General features: G+C 51.1%; 1 protein-coding gene across 2 annotated transcripts in view; it reads right to left on the bottom strand.

Moving 5' to 3' along the window:
* Positions 1-14,178, bottom strand: part of rassf5 (Ras association domain family member 5) — a 47,719-nt gene extending 33,541 nt beyond the window's left edge. The window contains exon 1 of one of the 2 annotated variants that reach the window (XM_055917485.1): positions 13,175-14,178. In XM_055917485.1, the coding sequence (XP_055773460.1) occupies positions 13,175-14,045 (871 nt within the window). In that variant the 5' untranslated portion in view covers positions 14,046-14,178. The remainder of the gene's footprint in view (positions 1-13,174) is intronic. The other variant, XM_055917484.1, reaches the window with a different exon arrangement.
* Between the last annotated feature and the right edge of the window lie 2,341 nt (positions 14,179-16,519).

Here is a 16,519-nt window from a genome sequence, read left to right on the forward strand (position 1 = left end):
CTAACCCTAGCTCCATGTCCACACCCTGGCTCTACCCTAACCCTACCTTCATGTCCACACCCTGGCTCAACCCTAACCCTAAACCTAGCTTCATGTCCACACCCTGGCTCAACCCTAACCCTAGCTCCATGCCCACACCCTGGCTCTACCCTAACCCTAGCTCCATGTCCACACCCTGGCTCTACCTTAACCCTAGCTCCATGTCCACACCCTGGCTCTACCCTAACCCTAGCTCCATGTCCACACCCTGGCTCTACCCTAACCCTAGCTCCATGTCCACACCCTGGCTCTACCCTAACCCTAACTCCATGTCCACACCCTGGCTCAACCCTAACCCTAGCTCCATGTCCACACCCTGGCTCAACCCTAAACCTAGCTCCATGTCCACACCCTGGCTCAACCCTAACTCCATGTCCACACCCTGGCTCAACACTAACCCTAACTCCATGCCCACACCCTGGCTCTACCCTAACCCGAGCTCCATGTCCACACCCTGGCTCAACCCTAACCCTAACCCGAGCTCCATGTCCACACCCTGGCTCAACCCTAACTCCATGTCCACACCCTGGCTCAACCCTAACCCTTACTCCATTCCCACACCCTGGCTCTACCCTAACCCGAGCTCCATGTCCTTACCCTGGCTCAACCCTAACTCCATGTCCACACCCTGGCTCTACCCTAACCCTAGCTCCATGTCCACACCCTGGCTCAACCCTAACCCTAGCTCCATGTCCACACCCTGGCTCAACCCTAACCCTAGCTCCATGTCCACACCATGGCTCTACCCTAACCCTAGCTCCATGTCCACACCCTGGCTCTACCCTAACCCTAGCTCCATGTCCACACCCTGGCTCAACCCTAACCCTAGCTCCATGTCCACACCCTGGCTCAACCCTAACCCTAGCTCCATGTCCACACCCTGGCTCAACACTAACCCTAGCTCCATGCCCACACCCTGGCTCTACCCTAACCCTAGCTCCATGTCCACACCCTGGCTCTACCCTAACCCTAGCTCCATGTCCACACCCTGGCTCAACCCTAACCCTAGCTCCATGTCCACACCCTGGCTCAACACTAACCCTAGCTCCATGTCCACACCCTGGCTCAACCCTAACCCTAGCTCCATGTCCACACCCTGGCTCTACCCTAACCCTAGCTCCATGTCCACACCCTGGCTCAACCCTAACCCTAGCTCCATGTCCACACCCTGGCTCAACCCTAACCCTAGCTCCATGTCCACACCCTGGCTCAACCCTAACCCTAGCTCCATGTCCACACCCTGGCTCAACCCTAACCCTAGCTCCATGTCCACACCCTGGCTCAACCCTAACCCTAGCTCCATGCCCACACCCTGGCTCTACCCTAACCCTAGCTCCATGTCCACACCCTGGCTCAACACTAACCCTAGCTCCATGTCCACACCCTGGCTCTACCCTAACCCTAGCTCCATGTCCACACCCTGGCTCTACTCTAACCCTAGCTCCATGTCCACACCCTGGCTCTACCCTAACCCTACATTCATGTCCACACCCTGGCTCTACCATAACCCTAGCTCCATGTCCACACCCTGGCTCAACCCTAAACCTAGCTCCATGTCCACACCCTGGCTCAACCCTAACTCCATGTCCACACCCTGGCTCAACACTAACCCTAACTCCATGCCCACACCCTGGCTCTACCCTAACCCGAGCTCCATGTCCACACCCTGGCTCAACCCTAACCCTAACCCGAGCTCCATGTCCACACCCTGGCTCAACCCTAACTCCATGTCCACACCCTGGCTCAACCCTAACCCTTACTCCATTCCCACACCCTGGCTCTACCCTAACCCGAGCTCCATGTCCTTACCCTGGCTCAACCCTAACTCCATGTCCACACCCTGGTTCAACACTAACCCTAGCTCCATGTCCACACCCTGGCTCAACACTAACCCTAGCTCCATGTCCACACCCTGGCTCAACCCTAACCCTAGCTCCATGCCCACACCCTGGCTCAACCCTAACCCTAGCTCCGTGTCCACACCCTGGCTCAACCCTAACCCTAGCTCCATGTCCACACCCTGGCTCAACACTAACCCAAGCTCCATGTCCACACCCTGGCTCAACCCTAACCCTAGCTCCATGCCCACACCCTGGCTCAACCCTAACCCTAGCTCCATGCCCACACCCTGGCTCAACCCTAACCCTAGCTCCATGTCCACACCCTGGCTCAACCCTAACCCTAGCTCCATGTCCACACCCTGGCTCAACCCTAACCCTAGCTCCATGTCCACACCATGGCTCTACCCTAACCCTAGCTCCATGTCCACACCCTGGCTCTACCCTAACCCTAGCTCCATGTCCACACCCTGGCTCAACCCTAACCCTAGCTCCATGTCCACACCCTGGCTCAACCCTAACCCTAGCTCCATGTCCACACCCTGGCTCAACACTAACCCTAGCTCCATGCCCACACCCTGGCTCTACCCTAACCCTAGCTCCATGTCCACACCCTGGCTCTACCCTAACCCTAGCTCCATGTCCACACCCTGGCTCAACCCTAACCCTAGCTCCATGTCCACACCCTGGCTCAACACTAACCCTAGCTCCATGTCCACACCCTGGCTCAACCCTAACCCTAGCTCCATGTCCACACCCTGGCTCTACCCTAACCCTAGCTCCATGTCCACACCCTGGCTCAACCCTAACCCTAGCTCCATGTCCACACCCTGGCTCAACCCTAACCCTAGCTCCATGTCCACACCCTGGCTCAACCCTAACCCTAGCTCCATGTCCACACCCTGGCTCAACCCTAACCCTAGCTCCATGTCCACACCCTGGCTCAACCCTAACCCTAGCTCCATGCCCACACCCTGGCTCTACCCTAACCCTAGCTCCATGTCCACACCCTGGCTCAACACTAACCCTAGCTCCATGTCCACACCCTGGCTCTACCCTAACCCTAGCTCCATGTCCACACCCTGGCTCTACCCTAACCCTAGCTCCATGTCCACACCCTGGCTCTACCCTAACCCTACATTCATGTCCACACCCTGGCTCTACCATAAGCCTAGCTCCATGTCCACACCCTGGCTCAACACTAACCCTAGCTCCATGTCCACACCCTGGCTCTACCCTAACCCTAGCTCCATGTCCACACCCTGGCTCTACCCTAACCCTAGCTCCATGTCCACACCATGGCTCTACCCAAACTCTAGCTCCATGTCCACACCCTGGCTCAACCCTAACCCTAGCTCCATGTCCACACCCCAGCTCAACCCTAACCCTAGCTTCATGTCCACACCCTGGCTCTACCCTAACTCTAGCTCCATGTCCACACCCTGGCTCTACCCTAACCCTAGCTCCATGTCCACACCCTGGCTCAACCCTAACCCTAACCCTAGCTCCATGTCCACACCCTGGCTCAACCCTAACCCTAACCCTAGCTCCATGTCCACACCCTGGCTCTACCCTAACCCTAGCTCCATGTCCACACCCTGGCTCTACCCTAACCCTAGCTCCATGTCCACACCCTGGCTCTACCCTAACCCTAGCTCCATGTCCACACCCTGCCTCAACCCTAACCCTAGCTCCATGCCCACACCCTGGCTCAACCCTAACCCTAGCTCCATGTCCACACCCTGGCTCTACCCTAACCCTAGCTCCATGTCCACACCCTGGCTCTACCCTAACCCTAGCTCCATGTCCACACCCTGGCTCTACCCTAACCCTAGCTCCATGTCCACACCCTGGCTCTACCCTAACCCTAGCTCCATGTCCACACCCTGCCTCAACCCTAACCCTAGCTCCATGTCCACACCCTGGCTCTACCCTAACCCTAGCTCCATGCCCACACCCTGGCTCAACCCTAACCCTAGCTCAACCCTAACCCTAGCTCCATGCCCACACCCTGGCTCTACCCTAACCCTAGCTCCATGTCCACACCCTGGCTCTACCCTAACCCTAGCTCCATGTCCACACCCTGGCGCTACCCTAACCCTAGCCATAAAGTCATCATGAAGGGGTGAATAGAAAGCTCGGAGGCAGCATCATGACATGACTGAGAACATCCCTGCACAAACTTTGAACATTTCTGCCTGCCTGGCCCAATGTTGAACTCTCTGCTCAGACGAGACTAGCGTGGTCAGAAGGGGTCATGTTAGACATTTGTAGATATGCTAGGCAGGTGGTTTATTAAACATGTGTAGCAGTGGTATGTGTGTACAGGAAGCTAAGAGCCATTAACACCCTCTGCTTCCTCTGCTGGAGTCAAAAGGAGCTTTGAGAGTAACACAGTCAGACTGCTATGGCTGCTGCTGAAGACAAGGCCAGCACTGTGTAGGGGATGGGGGAGGGCATAGGGTTTAGGATACAGAGAGGGCACAGGGTATATGTTGGCTAAGGGAGGGGACAGGTTATACTTTAGGGAGGGCATCTCCATAAACTACCAGTATACTAGCTACCAATGAAGGGAGCTTCGTTAGGCCTAAGGCAACAGTGACATCACAACCAGACAAAATAAACAGGCTCACTGCAAGAGGAGGGTTGATCTCCTATTTTCTCTACTATGGTAGCCTAGTGGTTAGAGCATTGGGCCAGTAACCAAAAGGTTGCTGGATTGAATCCCAGAGCTGAAAAGGTAAAAATCTGTTGTTCTGCCCCTGAGCAAGGCAGTTAACCCACTGTTCCCCGGGCACCAAAGACATGGATGTCGATTAAGGCAGCACCTCTCTGATTCAGAGGTTGGGTTAAATGCAGAAGACACATTTCAGTTGAAGGCATTCAGTTGGACAACTGACTAGGTATCCCCCTTTATCCTTTCCTTTCAGTTTCTACTAAAATTTCCCCAGTCTGTCTGCCTGCCTAGTGTGTCATCAGTGGCAGTGTCACTCCCCATGTTCTCCAGTGGAAGCAGTGACCAAAGACTGACTCAACGCCTGGAGAGAGAGAGAGACACTTTTGTTTACTATCTATGTCACTTGCTTTGGCTATTTAAACATCTGTTTTCCATACCAATAAAGCCTGTTGAATTGGAGAGAGAGAGAGAAAGCAAGAGAACATGAGAGCGAGAGAAAACAGGAGAGAGAGAGAGAGAACAGGAGAGAGAGAGAGAACAGGAGAGAGAGAGAGAGAGAAGAGAGAGAGAGAGAACAGGAGAGAGAGAGAACAGGAGAGAGCGAGAACAGGAGAGAGCGAGAACAGGAGAGAGCGAGAACAGGAGAGAGCGAGAACAGGAGAGAGCGAGAACAGGAGAGAGCGAGAACAGGAGAGAGCGAGAACAGGAAAGAGCGAGAACAGGAGAGAGAGAGAGAGAGAACAGGAGTGAGAGAGAGCGAGAACAGGAGAGAGCGAGAACAGGAGAGAGCGAGAACAGGAGAGAGCGAGAACAGGAGAGAGCGAGAACAGGAGAGAGCGAGAACAGGAGAGAGCGAGAACAGGAGAGAGCGAGAACAGGAGTGAGAGAGAACAGGAGAGAGAGAGAACAGGAGTGAGAGTGTGTGTGTGTGTATCTATGTGTGAGTTTCTACGACAGCAACTTTAGAGATCTTTAATTAAAAGATAATACTATAATTTTGTGAGGTTGCAGTTTTAGACGAAGGAGGGGTAAAAGTAAGAAACTGTACAGTATTGGGCTTCCCTCAGGCACAAAATGGCTGTAATGCAACACTCATGATCAGGTTCATTAGGAAGTGGTGGTGGTGGATGGAGTGAGTGGAAGCTCTATGTGGAACACACACACACAAACACGATTAATACATATAGAGGGATTAGTGCTTCTAGTCCAAACTACTCTATGAGATTATAACCTGCATTCTATCAAGATTATATGTACTATATGGATCTAGAATGGATCCTATATATGTACACTACCGTTCAAAAGTTTGGGGTCACTTAGAAATGCACATTTCCTAATGATCAATGAGCTTTTAGCATTTTGAGCCAGTAATCAAACCCACAAATGCTGATGATCCAGATACTCAACTAGTCTAAAGAAGGCCAGTTTTATTGCTTCTTTAAATCAGAACAACAGTTTTCAGCTGTGCTAATATAATTGCAAAAGGGTTTTCTAATGATCAATTAGCTATTTAAAATGATAAACTTGGATTAGCTAACACAACGTGCCATTGGAACACAGGAGTGATGGTTGCTAATAATGGGCCTCTGTACGCCTATGTAGATATTCCATTAAAAATCAGCTGTTTCCAGGTACAATAGTCATTTACTGGACAAAAACAAGGACATTTCTTAGTGACCCCAAACTTTTGAACGGTAGTGTATATATGTACGATGTGGATCTAGAATGGATCCTATACACTACCGGTTAAATGTTTTAGAACGCCTACAAATTCAAGGGATTTTCTTTATTTTGACTATTTTCTACATGGTAGAATAATAGTGAAGACATCAAAACTATGAAATAACACATATGGAATCATGTAGTAACCAAAAAAGTGTTAAACAAATCAAAATATATTTTAAATTTGAGATTCTTCAAATAGCCACCCTTTGCCTTGATGAACAATGTCACATGTGGAGGAAACCTGGCACCATCCCTACGGTGAAGCATGGCGGTGGCAGCATCATGCTGTGGGGATGTTTTCCAGCAGCAGGGACTGGGAGACTAGTCAAGATCGAGGCAAAGATGAACAGGGCATAGTGCAGAGAGATCCTTGATGAAAACCTGCTCCAGATTGCCCAGGACCTCTGAATGTCCCTGAGTGGCCCAGCCAGAGCCCGTACTTGAACCCGATCTAACATCTCTGGAGAGACCTGAAAATAGCTGTGCAATAACGCTCCCCATCCAACCTGACATACCTTGAGAGGATCGGCAGAGAAGAATAGGAGAAACTCCCCAAATACAGGTGTGCCAAGCTTGTAGCGTCATACCCATGAAGACTCAAGGCTGTAATCGCTGCCAAAGGTGCTTCAACAAAGTACTGAGTAAAGGGTCTGAATACTTATGCAAATGTGATATTTCAGTTTTTTGTTTTTAATAAATGTACAACATTTTCAAAAAACTGTTTTTGCTTTGTCATTAAGGAGTATTGTGTGTAGATTGATGAGGGGAAAAACGATTTAATACATTTTTGAATAAGGCTGTAACGTAACAAAATGTGGAAAAAGTGAAGGGGTCTGAATACTTTCCAAATGCACTGTATATATGCACTATATGGATCCCACAACTCCACACATAACACACAGTGTTGGCTAGTGTCACCTCTACTTCTCTCTCTATAGTGTGTCTTGTCTCCAGTGATCCCCTGCGGATAGCACACTAATCCAGACAGCCCTGCAGCACTGAGCTCCCACTCTCCCCGCAGCACTGAGCTCCCTCTCTCCCCGCAGCACTGAGCTCCCACTCTCCCCGCAGCACTGAGCTCCCACTCTCCCCGCAGCACTGAGCTCCCACTCTCCCCGCAGCACTGAGCTCCCACTCTCCCCGCAGCACTGAGCTCCCACTCTCCCCGCAGCACTGAGCTCCCACTCTCCCCGCAGCACTGAGCTCCCACTCTCCCCGCAGCACTGAGCTCCCACTCTCCCCGCAGCACTGAGCTCCCACTCTCCCCGCAGCACTGAGCTCCCACTCTCCCCGCAGCACTGAGCTCCCACTCTCCCCGCAGCACTGAGCTCCCTCTCTCCCCGCAGCACTGAGCTCCCACTCTCCCCGCAGCACTGAGCTCCCACTCTCCCCGCAGCACTGAGCTCCCTCTCTCCTGTCTTCTTCCTCCATCCCTCTATTTCTCTCTCAAGTCAAATTTTATTGTTCTCGTATACATATTGTGCAAATGTTATCGTAGGTGCAGCGAAATGCTTGTTTCTAGCTCCAACAGCGCAGTATACCGAACAATAGAAAACAACACACAAATCCAAAACCTTTAAATTAAGAAAATAAGAAATCTAAATAATTTTTGTTAATTAATTGTTCAGCAGTCTTATGGCTTGGGGATAGAAGCTGTTAAGGAGCCTTTTGATCCTAGACTTGGCACTCCGGTACCGCTTGCCGTGCAGTAGCAGAGAAAACAGTCTATGACTTGGGTGACTGGAGTCTTTGACAAATTTTTGGGGTTTCCTCTGACACCGCCTAGTATATAGGTCCTGGATGGCAGGAAGCTTGGCCCCAGTGATGTACTGGGCCGTACACACTACCCTCTGTAGTGCCTTACGGTCAGATGCTGAGCAGTTACCATACTAGGCGGTGATGCAACGGCACAGGACGCTCTTGATGGTGCAGCTGTAGAACTTTTTGAGGATCTGGGGACCCATGCCAAATATTTGTCTCCCGAGGGGGAAAAGGTGCTGTCATGTCCTCTTCACGAATGACTTGTGTGTGTGTTTGGACCATGACAGTATGTTGGTGATGTGGATACCAAGGAACTTGAAAAACTCTCAAAGCGCTCCCCTACAGCCCCGTTGATGTTAACGGGGGCCTGTTCGGCCCGCATTTCCCTGTAGTAAACGGTCAGCTACTTTGTCTTGCTCACATTGAGGGAGAGGTTGTTGTCCTGGCACCACACTGCCAGGTCTCTGACCTTCTCCCCATAGGCTGTCTCATCATTGTCGGTGATCAGGCCTACCACTTGTGTCGTCAGCAAACTTAAATGATGGATTTGGAGTCGTGATTGGACACGCAGTTGTGGGTGAACAGGGAGTACAGGAGGGGACTAAGTCCACACTCCTGAGGGGCCCCAGTGTTGAGGATCAACGTAGTAGACGTGTTGTTGCCTACCCTTACCACCTGGGGGAGACCCGTCAGGAAGTCCAGGATCCAGTTGCAGAGGGAGGTGTTTAATCCCAGGGTCCTTAGCTTAGTGATGAGCTTTGAGGACACTATGGTGTTGAACACTGAGCTGTAGTCAAAGCATTCTCACATAGGTGTTCCTTTTGTCCAGGTGGGAAAGGGCAGTGTGGAGTGCGATTGAGATTGCGTCATCTGTGGATCTGTTGGGGCAGTATGCGAATTGGAGTGGGTCTAGGGCATCCAGGAGGATGATGTTGATGTGAGCCATGACCAGCCTTTCAAAGCACTTCATGGCTACCATCGTGAGTGCTACGGGGCGGTAATTATTTAGGCAGGTTAGCTTCACTTCTTTGGGCACAGGGACTATGGTGGTCTGCTTGAAACATGTAGGTATTACAGACTCGGTCAGGGAGAGGTTGAAAATGTCAGTGAAGACACTTGCCAGTTGGTCCCTGCATTCTTTCAGTACATGTCCTGGTAATCCGTCTGCCCTGTGGCTTTGTGAATGTTGACCTGTTTAAAGATCTTGCTCTCATCGGCTACCGAGAGTGTTATCACACAGTCGCCAAGAACAGCTGGAGCTCTCATGCATGTTTCAGTGTTGCTTGCCTCGAAGCGAAGGCATTTAGCTCATCTGGTAGGCTTGAGTCACTGGTCAGCTTGCGGCTGGGTTTCCCTTTGTAGTCCGTAATAGTTTAAGCCCTGCCACATCCAACAAGCGTCAGAGCTGGTGTAGTAGGATTCAATCTTAATCCTATTTGACGCTTTGCTTGTTTGATGGTTCATCTGATGGCATAGCGGGATTTCTTATAGGCGTCCAGATTAGCGCTCCTCCTTGAAAGCGGCAGCTCTATGCTTTAGCTCAACGCGGATGTTGCCTGTAATCCATGGCTTCTGGTTGAGATATGTATGTACGGTCACTGTGGGGACGACGTTGTCGATGCACTTATTGATGAAGCCGGTGACTGAGGTGGTATACTGCCATTTGATGAATCCGGGAACACATTCCAGTATGTGCTAGAAAAACGGTTCTGTATCTGACCACTTCCGTATTGAGCGAGTCACTGGTATTTCCTTCTTAGTTTTTGCTTGTAAGCAGGAATCAGGAGGCTAGAATTATGGTCAGATTTGCCAAATGGAGGGCGGGGGAGAGCTTTGTATGCATCTCTGTGTGTGGCGTAAAGGTGGTCTAGAGTTTTTTGTAGCTTCTCTGTTCTGCCAGTGCATGGAAAATCCCGCCAGCTCTATATTATTCGTGTCGTCGTTCAGCCACGACTCGGTGAAACATAAGATATTACAGTTTTTAATGTCCCGTTGGTAGTATAATCTTGATCGTAGGTCATCCATTTTATTTTCCAATGATTGCACCTTGGCCAATAGAAGAGATGGCATTGGGAGTTTACTCAATCGCCTAAGAATTCAGAAGGCAGCCCGACCTCCGCCCCCGTTTATTTTCTGTCTTTTCTTCACGCAAATGACGGGGATCTGGGCCTGTTCCCAAGAAAGCAGTATATCCTTCACATCGGACTCGTTAAAGAAAAAATATACTTCCAGTTTGAGGTGAGTAATCGCTGTTCTGATGTCCAGAAGTAATTTTCGGTCATAAGAGACGGTAGCAACAACATTATGTACTAAATAAGTAAAAAAATAAGTTACAAACAACTCGAAAAACCTAACAAAATAGCACAGTTGGTTGGGAGCACGTAAAACGTCAGCCATCCCCTTAAGCGCCATTATAAGGTGCAAGGTGGAGTACCGGATGGTAGCCAGATAGTAAGAGTGACTAAGTTCAGGGCAGGGTACTAAGCGGAGGCTGGCTAGTGGTGACTTTAACAGTCTGATGGCCTGGAAATAGAAGCTGTTTTTCATTCTCTCGGTCCCAGCTTTGATGCACCTGTACTGTCTTCGCCTTCTAGATGGTAGCGGGGTGAACAGGCCGTGGCTCGGGTGGCTGAGGTCATCTCATCTACTGTCCCTCTCTATTAGTCTCTCATCCCTTTCTCTCCATCCTCTTCTCTTTCCTGTCTTCCATCCTTCCCTTTTTGTCCTTGACTCTGTTTACCTATCATCTCTCTGCCCTCTCTGCTCTCTCTCCCTCCGCCCTCTCTCCCTCCGCCCTCACACTCCGCCCTCACACTCCGCCCTCTCCCTGCGCCCTCTCCCTGCGCCCTCTCCCTGCGCGCCCTCTCCCTGCGCGCCCTCTCCCTGCGCGCCCTCTCCCTGCGCGCCCTCTCCCTGCGCGCCCTCTCTCCCTGCGCCCTCTCTCCCTCCGCTCTCTCTCTCTCCGCTCTCTCTCCCTCCGCTCTCTCTCCCTCCGCCCTCTCCCTGCGCCCTCTCCCTGCGCCCTCTCCCTGCGCCCTCTCTCCCTGCGCCCTCTCTCCCTGCGCCCTCTCTCCCTGCGCCCTCTCTCCCTGCGCCCTCTCTCCCTGCGCCCTCTCTCCCTGCGCCCTCTCTCCCTGCGCCCTCTCTCCCTCCGCCCTCTCTCCCTCCGCCCTCTCTCCCTCCGCCCTCACACTCCGCCCTCTCTCCCTGCGCCCTCTCTCCCTCCGCCCTCTCTCCCTCCGCCCTCTCTCCCTCCGCCCTCTCTCCCTCCGCCCTCTCACACTCCGCCCTCTCACACTCCGCCCTCTCACACTCCGTCCTCTCCCTGCCCTCTCACACTCCGTCCTCTCCCTGCGCTCTCACACTCCGCCCTCTCCCTGCGCTCTCACACTCCGCCCTCTCCCTGCGCTCTCACACTCCGCCCTCTCCCTGCGCTCTCACACTCCGCCCTCTCCCTGCGCTCTCACACTCCGCCCTCTCCCTGCGCCCTCTCTCCCTGCGCCCTCTCCCTGCGCCCTCTCCCTGCCCCCTCTCACTCCGCCCTCTCCCTGCGCCCTCTCCCTCCGCCCTCTCTCCCTCCTCCCTCCGCCCTCACACTCCGCCCTCTCACACTCCGTCCTCTCCCTGCCCTCTCACTCCGCCCTCTCCCTGCGCTCTCACACTCCGCCCTCTCCCTGCGCCCTCACACTCCGCCCTCTCCCTGCGCTCTCTCACTCCACCCTCTCCCTGCGCTCTCTCACTCCACCCTCTCCCTGCGCTCTCTCACTCCACCCTCTCCCTGCGCTCTCTCACTCCACCCTCTCCCTGCGCTCTCTCACTCCACCCTCTCCCTGCGCTCTCTCACTCCGCCCTCTCCCTGCGCTCTCTCACTCCACCCTCTCCCTGCGCTCTCTCACTCCACCCTCTCCCTGCGCTCTCTCACTCCACCCTCTCCCTGCCCTCTCTCACTCCACCCTCTCCCTGCGCTCTCTCACTCCACCCTCTCCCTGCGCTCTCTCACTCCACCCTCTCCCTGCACCCTCTCCCTGTGCTCTCTCTCCCCTTTGTTTCCTTTCTCCTCATCGCCAACTCTTCTCCTTTATTCCTCTCTTTCCACTCTCTTACACTACCATTCTCTTCAATTTTCTTGCTCTCTCTTCTTCCCCTCCCCACTTTTGTTCTCTCTGAGCACCCTGACATAGAGCCTACATAGGACAGACAGAGTGGAGGAGTCCATGAAAGCCTGATTCACTGTTGTTGCGTTGTTAACACTGGAAGTAGAGCAGAAATATGCTATGTGTACCGAAGAAAGTAGTGTGATGTGTGTGAGAGAGAACCGTGGTGACAGAGAACCGTGGTGACAGAGAACCGTGGTGACAGAGAACCAGTAGGATTGAATGTGGGCTAGATGACACCTGAGCCATGTTAAAACACAGACACAAACATTCCACTCCCTTACCCTCCAGAGCAGTCACACATGGGAAGATAACTGGGACCAAAATACCCCCATACAGATATGACAATGGCAGATGACCTACGGTAGTACTGAACATGCACTAGCTTAATATTCCATGAACACAAGGATAACTCTAGACTTCCTAAACTAACTTTGTCCTTCTCTCTCTCTCTCTCTCTCTCATTCCTGTCTCTCTGCGAAGGCTAATGCCTGAAGCTGTGCTTGCAAATCATGCTGTGACACTGAGACATTGGGAGGCGGGGCAGGGGAGGCTGGAGGAGTCTAGGGGGACAGAGACGAGTCTGGGAGGACAAGATAATGAGGTTTCCATAGGTGGTTGCTGGCTGCAGCTCTGAATGCTTGGCAAAGTCAGATTCTCTCACTCTCTCTCTCTCTGAAGAGTATATTGCTAGTCTAGTCCTGGCCTGATAGTGCGCTTCACATTTAAGCCAGACGCAACAACAGCCAACAGTATCCACCTTGGTATGAGGTCAATATCCAAGCCTCAGCTCCAAACTATGTCACAGCACATCCCTCAAAGCAATTCTGCACTATCATCCCATATCACACCAAGTGAAAGAAAAGCAATCGAGCACAAACCATCTCTATTATATTGTAGTAAAGCAACAGTTACACCTTCCTCCTGAAGAACTGGAAACGGATGTGTCCTCTACTGTCATGGTTTAGCCTACTACTTACTTTTACACTTGAGCGCCTGCTGGGCGTTGATTGGCTGGTTACAAACGTCGCACCAGTCCTGAGTAACTGTTCTGGTCCAGAACAGGTGGCCCTCTCCTGTCTCCGCCCGCACGCGCGGGTCCTCCTGCTCTTGGGAGGTAAATATTGACCAGGCCTCCTTCCGGTGTGGTTCTGTGCGCGCGAGTTTAACGACCCCTGTCCTTCCCTGTGTCAACCGCTCCATCGGTGGCCCCCCGGTGTCCCCTTTGGTACCCGGCCCGGTGGTCTCACCAGGGAGGCTGTGGGATGCGCGCATCCTGACTGGTCGGTCCCGATGTGAGTGTGCGCCAGTGTGTCCGTTTGTGGGCGCGCTTGATCTGTCACACTTGGCATCTGCTATCTGTTCGTTGGCCGATGTGCTTGACCGAACATTTGTGACGGTCTTCAGTGAACTCTCTCTGTCATCGGCATAGCCATTGCCGCTTGCCCTCCGTCCGCTTTGACCAGTGTCCTCCCTCGCCGCTGTCGTGTCTCTCTCGGTGTGCCCACAATCAGGCCTGCTGCTGTCGCGTTCTCTGTCCAAGCTACGTGGCACCAGCCCCGGCTGAGCCCCACTTCTCACCCCGGGATTCATCCCTCCTACCTCGGCTGCTGCTCTTTGGTGTGCCGGGGTCAGGGACGGGTTTAGCGGGGTTGATGTGACTGCTGATAAGACCAACACCGAACCGCACTCCCGCTTCACCGATATCTTCCTGGTCACCATATTCTCCAGGGAGTATTTCCTCGGTAACGTTATTTTCTTCTTCCTGGTGGCCGTTATTTCCTTAAAGAAAAACTCCTGGTCTGGAGCTGGACGATGCAGTCTTGGTCCTACCACGCTCACTGAAGCCATTGCCCTGCTGCTAATACAATGTGTGTATCGGTGCGTGTGTGGTGAATGTAAACTAAATCGAAGCGCGAGCCAGGCATGAAGTGTGACACATCTGCAACGACGATTCTGAAAGCGTTTAAATGCCACAGGGGGACGAGCACTCTTAAAGCGACAGTGTGCTTAATCCAGGGATTATTCAGTGATTTTACATGACAGTGTAGACTAACCAGGGATTAAACTACTACTAGGTTACTTCTACTAATAATACTACTATAGTACTATTATTATTTATGCTACTATTACAGTAGCCTACTACTACACTATTTATACCCATGAAGTGCTTTGAAAGGCTGGTCATGGCTCACATCAACATCATCATGCTGGAAACCCTAGACCCACTCCAATTCGCATACTGCCCCAACAGATCCACAGATGACACAATCTCAACCGCACTCCACACTGCCCTTTGTCCACCTGGACAAAAGGAACACCTATGTGAGAATGCTTTGACTACAGCTCAGTGTTCAACATCATACTGCCCTCAAAGCTCATCAATAAACTAAGGACCCTGGGATTAAACACCTCCCTCTGCAACTGGATCGTGGACTTCCTGACGGGCCTCCCCCAGGTGGTAAGGGTAGGCAACATATCTGCCACGCTGATCCTCAACACTGGGGCTCCTCAGGGGTGCGTGCTTAGTCCCCCGTACTCTCTTTTCACCCACGACTGTGTGGCCAAACACGACTCCAACACCATTATTAAGTTTGCTGACGACACAAGTGGTAGACCTGATCACGGACAATGATGAGACAGTCTATAGGGAGGTCAGAGACCTGGCAGTGTGGTGCCAGGACAACAACCTCTTCCTCAATGTGAGCAAGACAAAGGAGATGATTGTGGACTACAGGGGCTGAAGTGGAGCGGGTCGTGAGTTTCAAGTTCCTTTGTGTCCACATCACCAATAAACTATCATGGTCCAAACACACCGAGACAGTTGTGAAGAGGGCGCAAACACCTTTTCCCCTTCAAGCGCCAAGTCTAGGACCAAAAGATTGCTTAACAGCTTCTACCCCAAAGCCATAAAACTGCTGAACAATTAATAAAATGGCAACCGGATTATTAAATTGACCCCCCCCCTTTGTTTTTTTACTCTGCTGCTACGCTGTTTATTATCTATGCATAGTCACTTTACAAATGACCTTGACTAACCTGTACCCCCTGGATATAGCCTCGTTATTGTTATGTCATTTTCTTGTGTTACTTTTTACTTTAGTTTATATAGTAAATATTTTCTTAACTCTATTTCTTGAACTGTATTGTTGGTTGAGGGCTTGTACATAAGCATTTAACAGTAAGGTTTACACTAAATACAATTTGATATGGGCCTACTATAGGCTACTACTACTGCACTATATTACTACTGCACTATATTACTACTGCTACAGATGAGGATGACATAGACATATGTTGTTTTTCACCATTCTTTCCAAACATTATAATGGAATCATTTGTTGGTGACTGAGCCCAAAGACAAAAATCCATGAACTTCTGAACTTGTTCTGTTGCCATTAGCCTACAGTACATTGAACCTATAAACATGGGGATAGACATCAGTGAATCCATCCACGTACATAGCTTATGAAGAAGTACAAATGCAAACCATTTAGCCTGCTGTGTTACGATTAGGAAAAGTATAAAATTTCCATGTCACAATACATCATCTGTTTTATAAGAAACCACATGACGCAGTGAGCTTGTTCCCCACGAGACAGAAATTCCCACAACGATTTACAGAACACCCCTCTCACAAACACCCAACCACACACACACACAAGGCTCAAACACAAATACCTTTCACTTTCACATTATGAAAGTGTATTTAGTTTACATTGCGATGAGTTTAGTTGTTTCTTGTTTACTCAGGAAAACCTCCTGTTTGTCAGTCTTACTCTTCATCGGTCATTCTCAAACCAGTTGGCACTGAAACAAATTGAGACGTTGTAGATATTCAGTAATTGCACAGTGAAGTCGGGAGGCTGAAAAGATTTGTCATGAGCCTTCAAATCCTCAAAAAGTTATCGAGAGCATCTTGACTGGTTGCATCACCGCTTGGTAGGGTATATGTACGTATGGCCAATACATCACTGGGGCCGAGCTCCCTGCCATCCAGGTCCTCTATTTTTTTATTTTTTTTATTTCACCTTTATACCAGGCCGTGTCAGAGGAAGGCCCCAAAAATGGTCAAAGACTCCAGCCTCTCTCTACCACATGGCAAGCGGCAACTTCTACCCCCAAGCCATAAGACTTCTAAACAAGACTGCTAAATAGCTAATCAATTGGCTATCATATGTGTGTGCTCTGCGAATGTTTTCTCTATATGTAATTTCCTCATGTTTCATGTCTGAAGGCAGCTGATGTCACCCACTGTATGTTCTCCCTTGTGACTTTGTAGCCGGGCAATCATATCAACATAAACAACTGTTTCAATCGCATTA

This window comes from Salvelinus fontinalis, chromosome 3 (genome assembly GCF_029448725.1).
Source record: "Salvelinus fontinalis isolate EN_2023a chromosome 3, ASM2944872v1, whole genome shotgun sequence".
Lineage (NCBI taxonomy): Eukaryota > Metazoa > Chordata > Actinopteri > Salmoniformes > Salmonidae > Salvelinus > Salvelinus fontinalis.